Genomic DNA, 13,165 nt, shown 5'->3' with positions numbered 1-13,165 from the left:
TATCAATACTTCATTTACTGCTGGTTAATTGGTGTCATATGCACTGCCTCATACATGAATACATCTATCCAGCCAGCTACCTTAGCTAAATCACACAGTATATATGCCGCAGCGCAGTGGACTATTCCTTCGTGTTTGCTACATGTGACAAAGGACAGCTTTGGAAAATATCTTTGCCTCATTCTTCAGAAACTATGAAAGGTTTATGTGTGAAAACAGTTTTAGAATAAAAGATCAAGAAAAGAACCTTTCCCTCAAATTCAGGGTCTGATTAAATTTGAACGGTTTGTATGCCACTGAATTAAAATACATGCTTTTTGTTATAACCCAGCAGTAGAACAAAAAAGGCAGAAAGAAACAAAAGCGCATTTACACAATTATCTGTAGCCCAAGGCCTTTTTTATCTGTGTTTTGTCAGGGTGAATGACGCAGGTTTACCCAGATTGACAGCTCTATACGATTCATAAATAAAATAATGCAAACTTGGAAGAAAGTTATGGAAAAGTTTAAAGAGAGAGCTGAAGAAAAAGGTGCAGAAAGACTTCATGGCTGATGAGAGAGGATCGTGTGAGTGTTTCAAGACAAGGAAAAAAAGGGTTCGGTCAAAGAGGGGTCAAGGTAGGAGTGTAACGGTAAACGCAGATAAGTTATCACATGAAAAGCCATTAGCTGCTCTCTATCCCAACGTCCACAGGAAACACATAGTGACAGCAAGATATTTTCTCCCTTCCCCACCACTGGTACTGCTCTGCACTCATGTTCTCGTACATATCCTGCCAGCCGTTTACTTCTATTTTTTCCTTTCCCTTCGGATTCAGCTGTTTGAAATCCCCTTTCTCTTCTCTTCTGCTCTTTCTTTCTTTTTTTTGTAGCTCTGATGATATCGTGGCACTGAAGTGATAACAACTTGTAGGGACAACCCAGAGTAATACAGCATTTAAGAACATTTTCAGTCATATATTACCATATAAATTATGCAGAAACATAACAGATGTGGAAAACTAAACCTTTGAGACATAATTTTTCATCTTGGCACATCAGTCTACATTTTGATGGTTTACATCTCCAGGTAACTTTTGCCTATGTCTTTTGTTTTCTTCATTTTTTTTTATGTGTTTACTTAAATGAATGCATTCATCTTACTTCTTTTGCATTTCAGTTTTTCTTCTGTCTCACTTGCACTCTGTTTTTCTGATGAATTTGGGACCGGTTGAATGCTGAAACACATTAACCTCTCTTACACCGTTCCACTCACTTGTGGTCTCTGGCCTGCCATCGGCCTCTTTCTTATTTGAAGAAGATTGAACTGAAAGAGCATCAGGGGTGTCGGAGCGGGGGCCACTGGATTAAGTCCTATCTATCAAAAAGCACCTGTCCTTTTACAGCTCTGGAAGCTCACATTCACACAGACACACAAACCTGCAATAGATCATTAGGCTACAGAAGTGAGCTCTGAAGTCAGGCATCTGATTGCTGTAGCATATGTTGGGGAATGTTAATACATGTTATTATGACATGAGGAGCAGGGGCAAACTGGTATGAGTTAAACTGCAGGTGAAATAGTGGCTAACAGCCCTTCATGGCTCACAGGAAGAAAAAGGTGTATAAAAGCAGACAATGAGAGAGACAGGCATAGAAACACGGAGAAAAAAAAGCAATCGCATGTCATTTGTCAGCGCTGAATTGTAAAGGCATTGTGAGTTTGTGTGTACAGTAAGTTTTTTCATATAGTGTGTGTCTCTAGTGGATATGATGTGGAACTCGAGCAGTGAGTTGAGGTTACATGGTCTTTTGGGTTTAATGGGACTTAAGGATCAGTGAGGAAGGTTGACACAGCATAATTGACTTATGAGGAGAGCGTTTGAGCAAATCTGCATTTAAAAGGCAGAGATGGATTGAGAGCCACTACATGTTGTGTCTACCACATGTATTTGTAGGTATGTGTGCGTGTGTGTGTGTGTGCGTGTACTTAATGCCGAATGGCCTCTTGACAGCTGGGTATGAAGACTGATTAAGAGACCATCACCAAAGGAGCAAAGGCTATGTTAGGAAATAAGTTGGAGGAGGTTAGATGGTGTATTTACAGTGGAGTCCAGAGCTATTAAAGTGTCAGACTATCAAGTAACTTGAGGCTGAGAAGGATTAATATGGCAATGTGCAGATTTGTGGAATTGACGTGTAAGCCCAAAAGTTAGAGGTGACGATAGTGTAATGGCACAGAAGTGGGTATGAGAAGTTTGCCAACTCAAATCGAGGATCTGACAGATTCAAGTTCTGAGCACTGTTACAGATGTTTTGCTACCACTAGCTAGTATTTTCTGTGAGGATTTTTAGTGAATCAGGAACGATAAGTAGACGATTCCCTTTTCCAGCAAAACATAGCTAACTTAGAAGTTCAAAGGTTCGCCTTTTTTCTGCTTTAAAAAATTGCAAAGTTAATAAATAAATATTTTGGTAGTTTCTGCAAATGAATTTAAGAAAGTTGTCTTTGATGGTTAAAAGTTTACAGCAGGGTATCAAAGCAAGTCTCACTTGCATGATACCTTAGGTCACTATTAAAAAAGAAAGAAAGAAAAAATCAGTGACATGACCTAAAACACATATTCATATAGTTTAACATGTTTTTATGCCTGGAAGCAAACCTGGAACCATTCATCATTGTTTGGCAGCGAATGCAGGTTCCCATTCTTTTCAGTTCTCTCGGTAGAAAAAGAATGAATGTGTAGGTCTGCAGCTTAAATATAGTGTGCAGAGGATGATGTTACATGCACAGGTGTGATTAATCTGGTAAACTGTACTGCACTGAGTATGCAAGTGAGTTGAGATCAGTGCAGAATCTTCAAAACAGCTAGCTCTTAGTTTGCCTAAAACTGGCTGAGAGAAATTAAAAAACGACGGATTATGTGACAGTACACTTTAGGTCATTTTACTTAGTAATGCAAAAGTAATGAAATTAGTTATTCTGTCCAGTAAGTGACTATGTAATGTAGAAAAGTAACTTGTAATGTGTAATATCTTACTTTATTCAGTAACAATCCTAACATTGGCAATGTGATACCAGCATGAAAGTAACTTATTATCCAACTTTTTCACTGTAGCCAAACATTCAAACTTTACCAGTATGTTGCTGTCTGACCATGCAAAACTTTGGAATTTGGAAATATGTGAGAAATGTTGTAAAACTTTGTAAGGTTTGACAAAGTGGATTAACGGTATTAGATCCTTTGTATTATATTAGGCAGGCAATTTATTTTAGAGTCTTTATGTTGTTTCTTTTTGCCACAAAAAACTTGTTTTAACTGGTTTTGAAGAATTTTGACACAAAGCTATTGAAATCAGTCCTAAAAAGTGAACCACAAGTGATGATATTTTTTACAATGGGGTGAGCAGTCCTTAAATGAATCAACCTGTGAGGTGTCATGGTTTAAGATGATAGCGCTGAGGTCACCACAGTTGTAGTGTGTAATGAGGTCCTCTGTGGTGTAGGAACCTTGGAGGCTGCCCGCTCGAACACCCTCGTGCTGCAGCAGCGTCTGGTTCAAGGCAAACAGCACCTACAGGTAGAGACATGGAAACATACGAAGGGCGCTGTTACTTTCTGCATCCACAAACTCAGTTTCCTCTGCTGTGCACCCAAGAGGAATTTGCCACAAAGGTGTAGAAATTGTGCAGGCGTAGCCAGTGTTCCTCTTTAAAAAATATATTGACCTTAATATACAATGAAGCTATTATACTCAGTGTCTGCTGCAGAATACTTATTCTTTTGCAGGGTTTTCATTTCTTTCAGGAAATTTTCATACGCTTTTCATACAAGCTGACTACAGGTAAAAGCAGACCACAAAATGCATGGCAAGGAGCCATTGACTTTTTCCTGAAGGAAAGAAAGAACAGGGAAGAAAGGTAGAGCTGAAGAGATTGAAAGAGAAAGAGGCCCTTTAAAAATAAGCCTCCTTTCTCTTTCACCAGGACCAGGTTGCAGAAAATTTATAGCACCCATTAAAATCGAAAGTAAACCCTCTTTAGAGAGAATTTATAGCGTGCAGCCGCTAGCCAGCCCAAAACCTCCACAGCTGTCCTAGACACCAGGGGTTAATCTCCCTGCTCCCACCCTCTACAATCTCACGCCACTTCTGACTGGCCTGGCAATCAAGACCGACCTGTCAGTCAGTGCTAAGCTCTCTTACAGGAACCAGAGGTGCATTTGAAAGAAAACGTTTTTTTCTTCCTGTATTGTATTGCAATTCACATAGTTCTACATTGCACCCAATAAGACAGAGGTTTCAGCTGATGTGATTACAACATCAACATATCTTCAAACTAAACCAGACTGATCCATGCCTGTGATCCTAATTGCCAAGAAACCTGACTAGTGCTTTGGAAAATACTGCAGGGAGAACGTCAGCATCCAGCCCCAGATGATTTGTAGAGCAGCTTAAGACCGATACAGCTGCACAACTGATTGAGCCCCATGTCAAAATTTTTAAGTCGTAATTCCTGCAATTAAGCAGTGTTTTCGCAATCATATATGCCCATATTGGGCACATTGCATGTTTAAACTCCATGTAACCTTTACGTTGGGATAATCACAACCAAGCTCTAAGCTCAACCTTGTGACTCTCTCTCCTTCTCTCTGAGGTTATTGTGTTTGCTAACAAGTCTTGTGGGCTCCTTTTCACTTTAATCCGCTTTTGTTTCATAATGCAAGGAGACAACTGATGAGCTAACGGCACACATAACTCTGTCATCATCCTGTTTTTTGTCTACTGCATCCTCCTCTTATCTCTCTGCCAGGGCCTGATCTCTGTGCCTTTCTTCCTGTTGTATAGCAGGAGTCAGATCTTATATATTTGTTTTGACATGTTTCATCCAGCATATTCTTCAGCTGTATCCAACACCGTGCTGTCACCCTGCCAGAGGCACATAAGAGTGCCTTGATCAAACCTGTGACCATTTCAGTTCTGTAAACATATGACTTCGAGGCTTTCTTTAGCTTATATTTTAACACAAGACTTCTCAAATCCAGGAGCCCCACTGCTGCTGTAGTAATGACTCTGTATGACTCAATTTTTGTTTGCATCAGAAATGAAGTTCATTGTTCTAAACTCCAGGTAATGTTGAGGTGTGATGCCAGACCCAGAGGAGCGAATGCTATCTGGTCCATCGCCAGTGTAACAGCAGTCTGGCGAGGAAGGAGCGGCTAGCCGGTCCAGCGGGCATGTGGTGTGGAGGTTAGCCGGATAACACGGAACCAGTCGGTTAAATCCAATAACAGACCTTTATTCGCCGTCAGCAACATTACACTTTATAAGCCAGGTCTCCTCGGCTGTACTCGTCCGAACCTACATGCGCGGGGATTGGTACCACCAGCGCCAGCTTGTCACAACAGTAAGTAAGGTGCTTTCTTGGAGCATGGAACATGAGCAGCATGAAATGGCTGCCGCTAACAACTCACACACCCACTAGGAGACCCCCACAGCTACTACAATAGTTGGGCAACCCCCCCTAGTGGTGCTATAACCCAAAAGGTTTGTTACATCACCCCCCCGGCAATTCGCAGGCTGTCCTCAGCCGGACCCAGGTGACCCTCCTCCCGCTACCCTTCTTCACTATACATAGTTACATTAGGTACTAAGCAGGTTGTGGAGGAATTGTTAGACACCCTTACCTTATAGCATTGGTACAGTCAATAAACAAAATTAGTGCTTGAAGCAAACAATATAGAACATGCAGTATTACTGCCAATCCATCTTCCAGAGATGGTCATAGACAAGGGAAACAGTCAGACATACAACACAACCGGTCACTCAAATCAGTATAACAGAAAACCAAACAAAGGCTCTCACGGGCCACGATTACCAGGGCTCAGTGGAACAGAACAAGTAATCACCCCTTATGAACAGAACAATTACAGCATGTACATGTATGAAACCAACCCTCAGTCAACATTGAGTCTGTCCGTATGATGACGGTTAGTCCACCTGGTAGCAGTCCAACCCTCAGTGATTCTGGGGCACCGGCGGGGTCTCAAATGATATTGTTCCCCCTTGGCCGGTGGCGACTCAGAGGCGCCCTCAGCGGGGTGCCCGCCTGCTCCGATATCCCCTGAACTCGGGAATGAGGGCTGTTCCCCCGTTTCAGTCTCATCCAGGCTCTCCTGGGACGAAGTCCGGTGCCCTGAAGGAGATGTGGAGTCCCAGGAGTAAAATGGCTGAACGTTCACGACGTGGAAGACTCCTGCGTCTTCACCAGTGTCAATCTTGGCTAATCTGTAGTTGACCTCCCCAAGCTTCTGAGTAACCCGGAGGGGCCCTGTAAACAAGGGTGCCAGCTTGGCCGTGAAGCAAGATTGAGCGTCCGATCGATGATGAGCTTTGACTTTCACCAAGTCTCCGACTGCATAGGTCATCGGCCGGCGTCTCAGGTCGTAGTAGCGTTTCTGCCTAGCATGGCTGCGAGCCAGTGTCTCCCTGGCTCGATCGTGGGCCTCCTGAAGCGACGCTTTAAGGGTCTCCGGATAGGGCATGGATGACTCCTCGCTCTCTCCAGACGGCTTAGTAAGCAAGTCAAGGGGTGTCTCCAGCTCCCTACCATACAACATCATAGCAGGGCTGAGTCCTGTACTCTCATGGGGGGCTGAGCGCAGCGCGAAACAGATTTGGGACATGAACTTATCCCACGACGCGTGCTTATCGCCCACGTATGCACGGATGGCCGTTTTGAGAGTTCTGTTCACTCTTTCGGTCGCATTAGTTTGCGGATGATACGCCGTCGTGAGGCGGTGGGTGGACCCAAGAGTGGAGAGAACAGAATCAAACAGCTCACTGACAAAAGGTGAGCCCCTGTCCGAAATAAGGTACCTAGGGGCCCCATGCCTAGCAAATACCTCGTTAATGAACTTACTGGCTGCCACTCGAGCCGTCGCATCCCGAACCGCACACACTTCGATCCACTTCGAGAAATAGTCTACGAAGACCAGTATGTACGAGTTCCCCGAAGCGGTGCGAGGTAGTGGTCCGACAAAATCGACCCCTGCGTATTCCCAGGGTCGCTGGGGCGAAATGGGGACCATGAAGCCCGCTGGCTTTCTTTGACTGGGTTTTGTGAGTTGACATACTGGGCACGACAAGACATAGCGTTTAACTTCCGATGCCATCTTGGGCCAGTAAAACCTAGACTGCATTCTCGCTAGTGTCTTAGCAATCCCCAGGTGACCTGCTGTAGGGTGGTCATGATAATAACCGCACAGGGTACCCCGGAGAGCCGTAGGAGCATACAGCTTCAGCTCCTCCTGGGGCCGAAGACTGCGCTTATGTTTCGGGCCTCGGTAATAGAGTAGGCCGTCATTGACCACCAAGGACGGTGAAGGACTGGCGTCCGAACCCAGATTGGGGGAACACTCCAGGTCTCGGAGCCTTGGACCTGCACCTGGGTCATCTAACTGCAGCTGCCTTAGTTGTGTTCGGTCCTCTAACAAAAGGGGAGGCTGGGCACGAAGATCCATGCCCCACATGACAGCATGCTCCGGCAAGATTTCAATAGGAGGACCCTCTGGTGCAGGCAGTGGGTTGCGAGACAGAGCGTCTGGCACCCTGTTGTGTACCCCCGCCTTGTGTACGATGGTAAAGTCAAAGTCCTGCAAGCGCAGGGACCACCGCGCCAACCGGCCAGTAGGGTTTGGGCGTGACATCAGCCACTTAAGGCTGTTGTGGTCAGTCAAGACCGTCACATGAAGCCCTTCCACATAGGGACGAAAGTGTTCTAAAGCCCAAATCACAGCCAGACACTCCTTTTCTGGCGTAGAGTATGGTTTCTCTGCCTTGTGAAGAGCTCGACTTGCGTAAGCGACCGCTACTTCCCTACCCTCTGCATCCTTCTGCATTAAGGCCGCCCCCAAGCCAAGGTCACATGCATCCGTATGGATGAAGAAAGGCCGGGAAAAGTCAGGGAGTGACAGGACAGGCGCTGTCGCAATGCTCTGTTTCAGGAAGTCCATGGACTCCTGACACCTGTCATCCCACTGAAAGGTAACATCCTTCCTTGTCAGGGCGTGCAGAGGTTCTGCATGGCGAGCATATTCCTTTACGAATCTGCGGTAGTATCCCGTCAGACCGAGAAACTGCCGCACCTGTTTCATTGAGGACGGAGTTCTGAACTGCATCACAGCCTTGATTTTGTCATCGTCCGGTTTAATGCCATCCGGGGTAACCCGGTAGCCCAGGAAGGTGAGCTCCTTCAGGCAGAACTGGCATTTCTTAAGCTTCAATGAGAGACCCGCAGACCTAAGTCTCTCAAGGACCTCCCGCAGGTCCAACAAATGCTGTTCGAAGGTAGGGGACACAACCACAATGTCGTCCAGATATACAGCACATGTCTTGTAAACAAGGCCGCTGAGGACGTTGTGCATCAGCCTCTGAAAGGTGGCTGGTGCGTTGCAGAGGCCGAAAGGGAGCACGCGAAACTGAAACAGCCCACAATGGGAAACAAAGGCTGTTTTAGGACGTGAGTCCCCTGAGACCGGCACCTGCCAGAAACCCCTCGCCAGGTCCAATGTTGAAATGAATCGACCTCTCGCTAGGAAGTCGAGAGACTCATCGACCCGCGGTAAGGGGTATGAGTCCTTCCGAGTCACCTGGTTCAGCCCCCTAAAGTCCACACAGAACCGTGGGTCAGCGCCCAACCTGTTAACGATCACGACAGGTGCGGCCCAGGGGCTCATGGACAGTTCAATTATGCCATCTTCCAGCATTTTCTGGACCTGCTCTTCAATGAGTTGTTTCTTTGCAGGGGAGGTGCGGTATGGGGGGAGGTTAATAGGCCTCGCATCTCCCGTGTCGATCACATGTTCAGTTAAAGACGTGCGGCCCAAATGACCATCAAACATGCAGCTAAATTGTTCAAGGAGGACAACTAATAGTTCTCTCTGACTATCTGTTAGGTTTGCCTCCAGAGCTTTGGTCTCCAGCGAGGGCTCTACCATGTCAAGCGTCATAATGACATTATCATCGCTCAACAGATCAACTGAGCAACCCTCCTCTTCATCCGCGCCTGGGCATGGACTGTCGTCCATAACTACGGTTCTCGAGGGGATGTGGATTGTCAAAGAGGCCCTGCTCATAAAGTCCATCCCTAAGACAAAGGGGGACGACAAGTTGCGGATGACAGCAAACCGGTGATAAAACCTTTTGTTCAAGAACCCTATGGGCAGCCATGTAACACCCTCCGGGAGACAGCGAGCACCGTCTACTAGGCTCACCGGTGGACCCATCCACTGGTGGGTCCTGCTGGGAGACAAGTTGTTCTCCAAAATGAGTTCAGCCCGCACAGCAGACAGGGATGCCCCTGTATCTAGCGTAGCGTTCACTGCCACTGAGTTGAAGTTAATTTTGGCTTTCAGTGGGGTGTTCCAGTGTGCTCCAGACTCTACATCTTCCATGTGCCCCACAATGCCTTGCACAATCTGGTGGGCATCATGCGGGCGAGGCATACTTTGTGAATGGGGGGAGGGCTGCCTCATTAAAATGTCCTCCCCCCCCGGGGGTTTCCCGACTGCTGACTGGCCGCACGAGCTGCCGGCAGTGAATCCAGCCCCTCAGCATCGGCCAGTTCCAGGCCCGGTGGTGGTCCTGGAAGAGGTCGGTGGGAGGTTGCCCTGGGTCTGGCAGCACCTCGTTCTTTTGGGGCAACCCAGGTGCAACTTGGGCACGTGCGTGTGGTAAACCCTGGGCGGGAGCATTTAAAACAATGTGGTTCTCTCGCGCTTGCAACACTAGGAGATGAAGTAGGGGTTGAGCGGCCAACTGGACCTAAGGCTGTGTGGAGCTCGTGCGCGCGAAGCAGTAGGTCCATAACCGACGGGACCGGCGTACCGTACAACGCAACCCGATATTTCTCCAATGAATGTTTACATATGAGCTCGATCTGTTCATGCTCCGGCGGCGGGCACCTTAGCTTATTAAACTCACCGAGCATGTGAGCTACAAACGTTGGGAGGGGCTCCTCTAGTGATTGGACGCGATCGAGGATGCCCCGCCAAACGTGCTCTTGGTTATCAGCTGACACAAACACTGATTCAAAAAGTTGGTAAAAATGTGCCCATGTAGTAATGTGAGAGCTGAGGGCCCTAAACCATTTACTGGGCTCTCCCTTGAGGAAGTGAGGGAGCTCACTCAGAACCTGCGAGTCGGTTAGGCGCAGCGACGATCTGTAGCTATCCACTGATTGGAGCCACTCCTCCGGTGACACTCCGCCGTCACCAGCGAACACTGGGGGCTCCAGCTTGGCCTGGTGCAGCGCTGCGGCGATCATCCTCGATGTATTGCAGAGTTCCGCCGACTGACGCTGGAGAAGCGGAGGGGGCTCTGTGTTGATCCCTTTCTGCGTGAATGGCGTGGAAAAAGCCACTGGGTTGGGGGTTCTCTGAGGAGGTGTTTGCTCCCCCGGTTCCCCTCTCGCGCCACCATCCAAGTGCTTCAGAAGGCTCTTTTGTAGCTCCAGCGAATCGTGCAAGCAGACTCGCAGTTTCTCCACCTCTTCTTGCAAGCTTTCCACCTTAAGATTGAGGTCATGAGGGGTAGAGCGAGGGATGATGTACTTAGTCAGGCTGGGAGCTTCAGCATCTGAGTCGCAGCCGTCTCCCTCGCTGCCTGTGTCTGGGTGGGACGCCATTTCAAAAGTATGGCCGAAACCACTCTCTCTCTCACAAAAGTTATGGCAAAGTGAAAGAGCGTTCCCACAGAGTACCTAAGCGTTAATATCCATCAGACAGAGAGCGTCCGTGCACACTCTGATGCTTCACACAAAACAAAACGTCCCTCTGGATGAACACTGAGTCAAAGTCACTGTAGCGTTAGCCTTAGCTTTAGCACCGCCGATGTCGTAACGGTCCAATAGCACTGAGTTAGCGGTCCGACGGACCGTACAGTTACTCACGGAGTACTCCCCCTCGCAGGCGAGCGTGTCAAGCGATGGGTCGGCGCTCTTCCATGCCTGCAAATGTCGTTGAAATCCCGGGGGGTCGGCTCCTTCACGGGGTCCTATCGGCCCGGCCAATACAGCCAGACGAAGAGAAAAAAAAACACGCCACCTCAGCCGAAGTGTCGATCGTTGAAAAACACGGGAAAAACATCCGAGCCCACCGTCTGTCGGTCCGGATGACGATGAAGATCCAGAGAACAATGTTCGGGCGCCACTTTGTAACAGCAGTCTGGCGAGGAAGGAGCGGCTAGCCGGTCCAGCGGGCATGTGGTGTGGAGGTTAGCCGGATAACACGGAACCAGTCGGTTAAATCCAATAACAGACCTTTATTCGCCGTCAGCAACATTACACTTTATAAGCCAGGTCTCCTCGGCTGTACTCGTCCGAACCTACATGCGCGGGGATTGGTACCACCAGCGCCAGCTTGTCACAACAGTAAGTAAGGTGCTTTCTTGGAGCATGGAACATGAGCAGCATGAAATGGCTGCCGCTAACAACTCACACACCCACTAGGAGACCCCCACAGCTACTACAATAGTTGGGCAACCCCCCCTAGTGGTGCTATAACCCAAAAGGTTTGTTACACCAGACAAGCTAATTTTGCTGCTGTTGAAGCTGATTTTGTGCCGGTAAGTTGCCACGGCTCCAGGTCCTTGACCCACAGGGCTTTTGGCCAGTAGGTCCTGGCCAGACTCAGGGTCAGAAGCTGGTAAACCTTGCACACCTGCAAGGATTTTTGCTATGCAGCCAACTTCAATACTTTTCTTTACATTGGACCAGACAGATCTGGACACAACTGGCGAGATGTCAAGACCATGGTTGGTTGTGTTGGTAGGGGAGATGTTATTTCAATATTGTCCCCTGGGAAGGGAAAGGAACATCTCTGCAGCTGTAACCATGGTGCTCAAGTTATGTGCTGGACTGAATGAAAGAGCACGTCAGTCACCACAGGGGACGCAAAGACGGAGAAAGAGGCAGTGAGAGGAAAAACGCAAACATTCCCTGTGTGTGTGTGTGTGTGTGTGTGTGTGTGTGTGTGTGCGCGTGTGTGTGTGTGTGCGCGCGCGCATGCACACGTTGACTAACAGAGTGGTTGTTCTCACACTGAAGTGATCGACTCACTCTGACAGACCAACTTTTTTATAGCCAGACCTTTTCAAAATAACAAATACTGACCGTTTTCACCACATAGTTTACTACTGCAGGTCTAAGTTCTCTTTTTTTCCTATTCTCTTCTAATACATGCGTGCGAAACTCCAATTGTAATTAAATAAAAGCTTTATAAGAACAAAGCTGGAAGGAGAAGTGCACATGGATAGTCTTGGAACCTGCAATCTGAGTTCAGCACTCCAAAAATTCATTAGCAAGCTTTGGAGGGAAAACAGAGAGCAGGGGTTGGGAAGGATAATGAGCATTAAAAAAAATCCCAGAGATCTTTTTAAGTTTAAGAAAATGTCGTTTATCAACTTGTGTGTACATTACAACAATTGACCTTGAAGTGCATTAAATCCTGGCTGTTAGCTAGCAGTAGTGTTAGCTTGTCTGAGGGTTTTATGGGTCTGAAGCATATAATGAGTAGGTGCCGATGACAAGGTACTGGAACTGAGAATGTTGAAGAATGTGAGTAGTGCTTATAGCTAAAGAACTGCAGAAGGAAGTGTCAGAGTGTGGAGGCCAAACTCTGAAATCTGGCAAAGAAGCAAAATATGATTTACTTTAGAAGTAAGTACACAGGAGTCACTAAAAACAAAAGACACACAGAGCAGTCGTTTTATAAAGCTAAAAAAGGAAACATGGTCACATATTCATTCTGTCTGCTTCCATATTTTCTCCACCTTCTTGTCCAATCTCCTCAACTCCTTGCATTTTGTCTCAGTAAAGCAATGACACATTGTTCCATGTTCCTGCAAACTCAGAGCGAGACAACGAACAAAGGGCGAAAAGAAAGAGGTCTGAGTACAAAGGCCAAATAGAGCTGAAAGTGTGAAAGACGAACAAAGCCTTGTTCTCTGTGATGAGCATGTGTTGCACATATGGAGGTGATTCTTCTCCAGTTGTGTAGTGGAGAGTTTGGGAAAGTGAGCATGAAATGTATGGGTAAGGCCTGGCATGGGTGTTGGCTGTATATAACCAGGCAGCAGTCAGGTGTATTAAAGCTTAGCAAAGGCTTGCCAGCACCAGGACAGAGAGC

At 47.2% G+C, this 13,165-nt stretch overlaps 1 protein-coding gene and 1 long non-coding RNA gene across 3 annotated transcripts in view; one reads left to right on the top strand and one right to left on the bottom strand.

The window, feature by feature from the left end:
- The window catches only part of trabd2b (TraB domain containing 2B), a 78,968-nt gene that overhangs the window by 23,673 nt on the left and 42,130 nt on the right, over positions 1-13,165 (bottom strand). The window contains exon 3 of one of the 2 annotated variants that reach the window (XM_026157668.1): positions 3,408-3,554. The exons of the other annotated variant lie outside the window; for it this stretch is intronic. Coding sequence (XP_026013453.1) covers positions 3,408-3,554 — 147 coding nt within the window. The remainder of the gene's footprint in view (positions 1-3,407; positions 3,555-13,165) is intronic. 2 annotated transcript variants of the gene reach the window in all.
- Positions 1-13,165, top strand: part of LOC113015621 (uncharacterized) — a 111,458-nt gene that overhangs the window by 91,138 nt on the left and 7,155 nt on the right. The window lies entirely within an intron of this gene.

Source organism: Astatotilapia calliptera, chromosome 23 (genome assembly GCF_900246225.1).
Source record: "Astatotilapia calliptera chromosome 23, fAstCal1.2, whole genome shotgun sequence".
Taxonomy (NCBI): domain Eukaryota; kingdom Metazoa; phylum Chordata; class Actinopteri; order Cichliformes; family Cichlidae; genus Astatotilapia; species Astatotilapia calliptera.
Note: the sequence above shows the minus strand (reverse complement) of the source record. Positions and strands in the feature narration are given on the sequence as shown.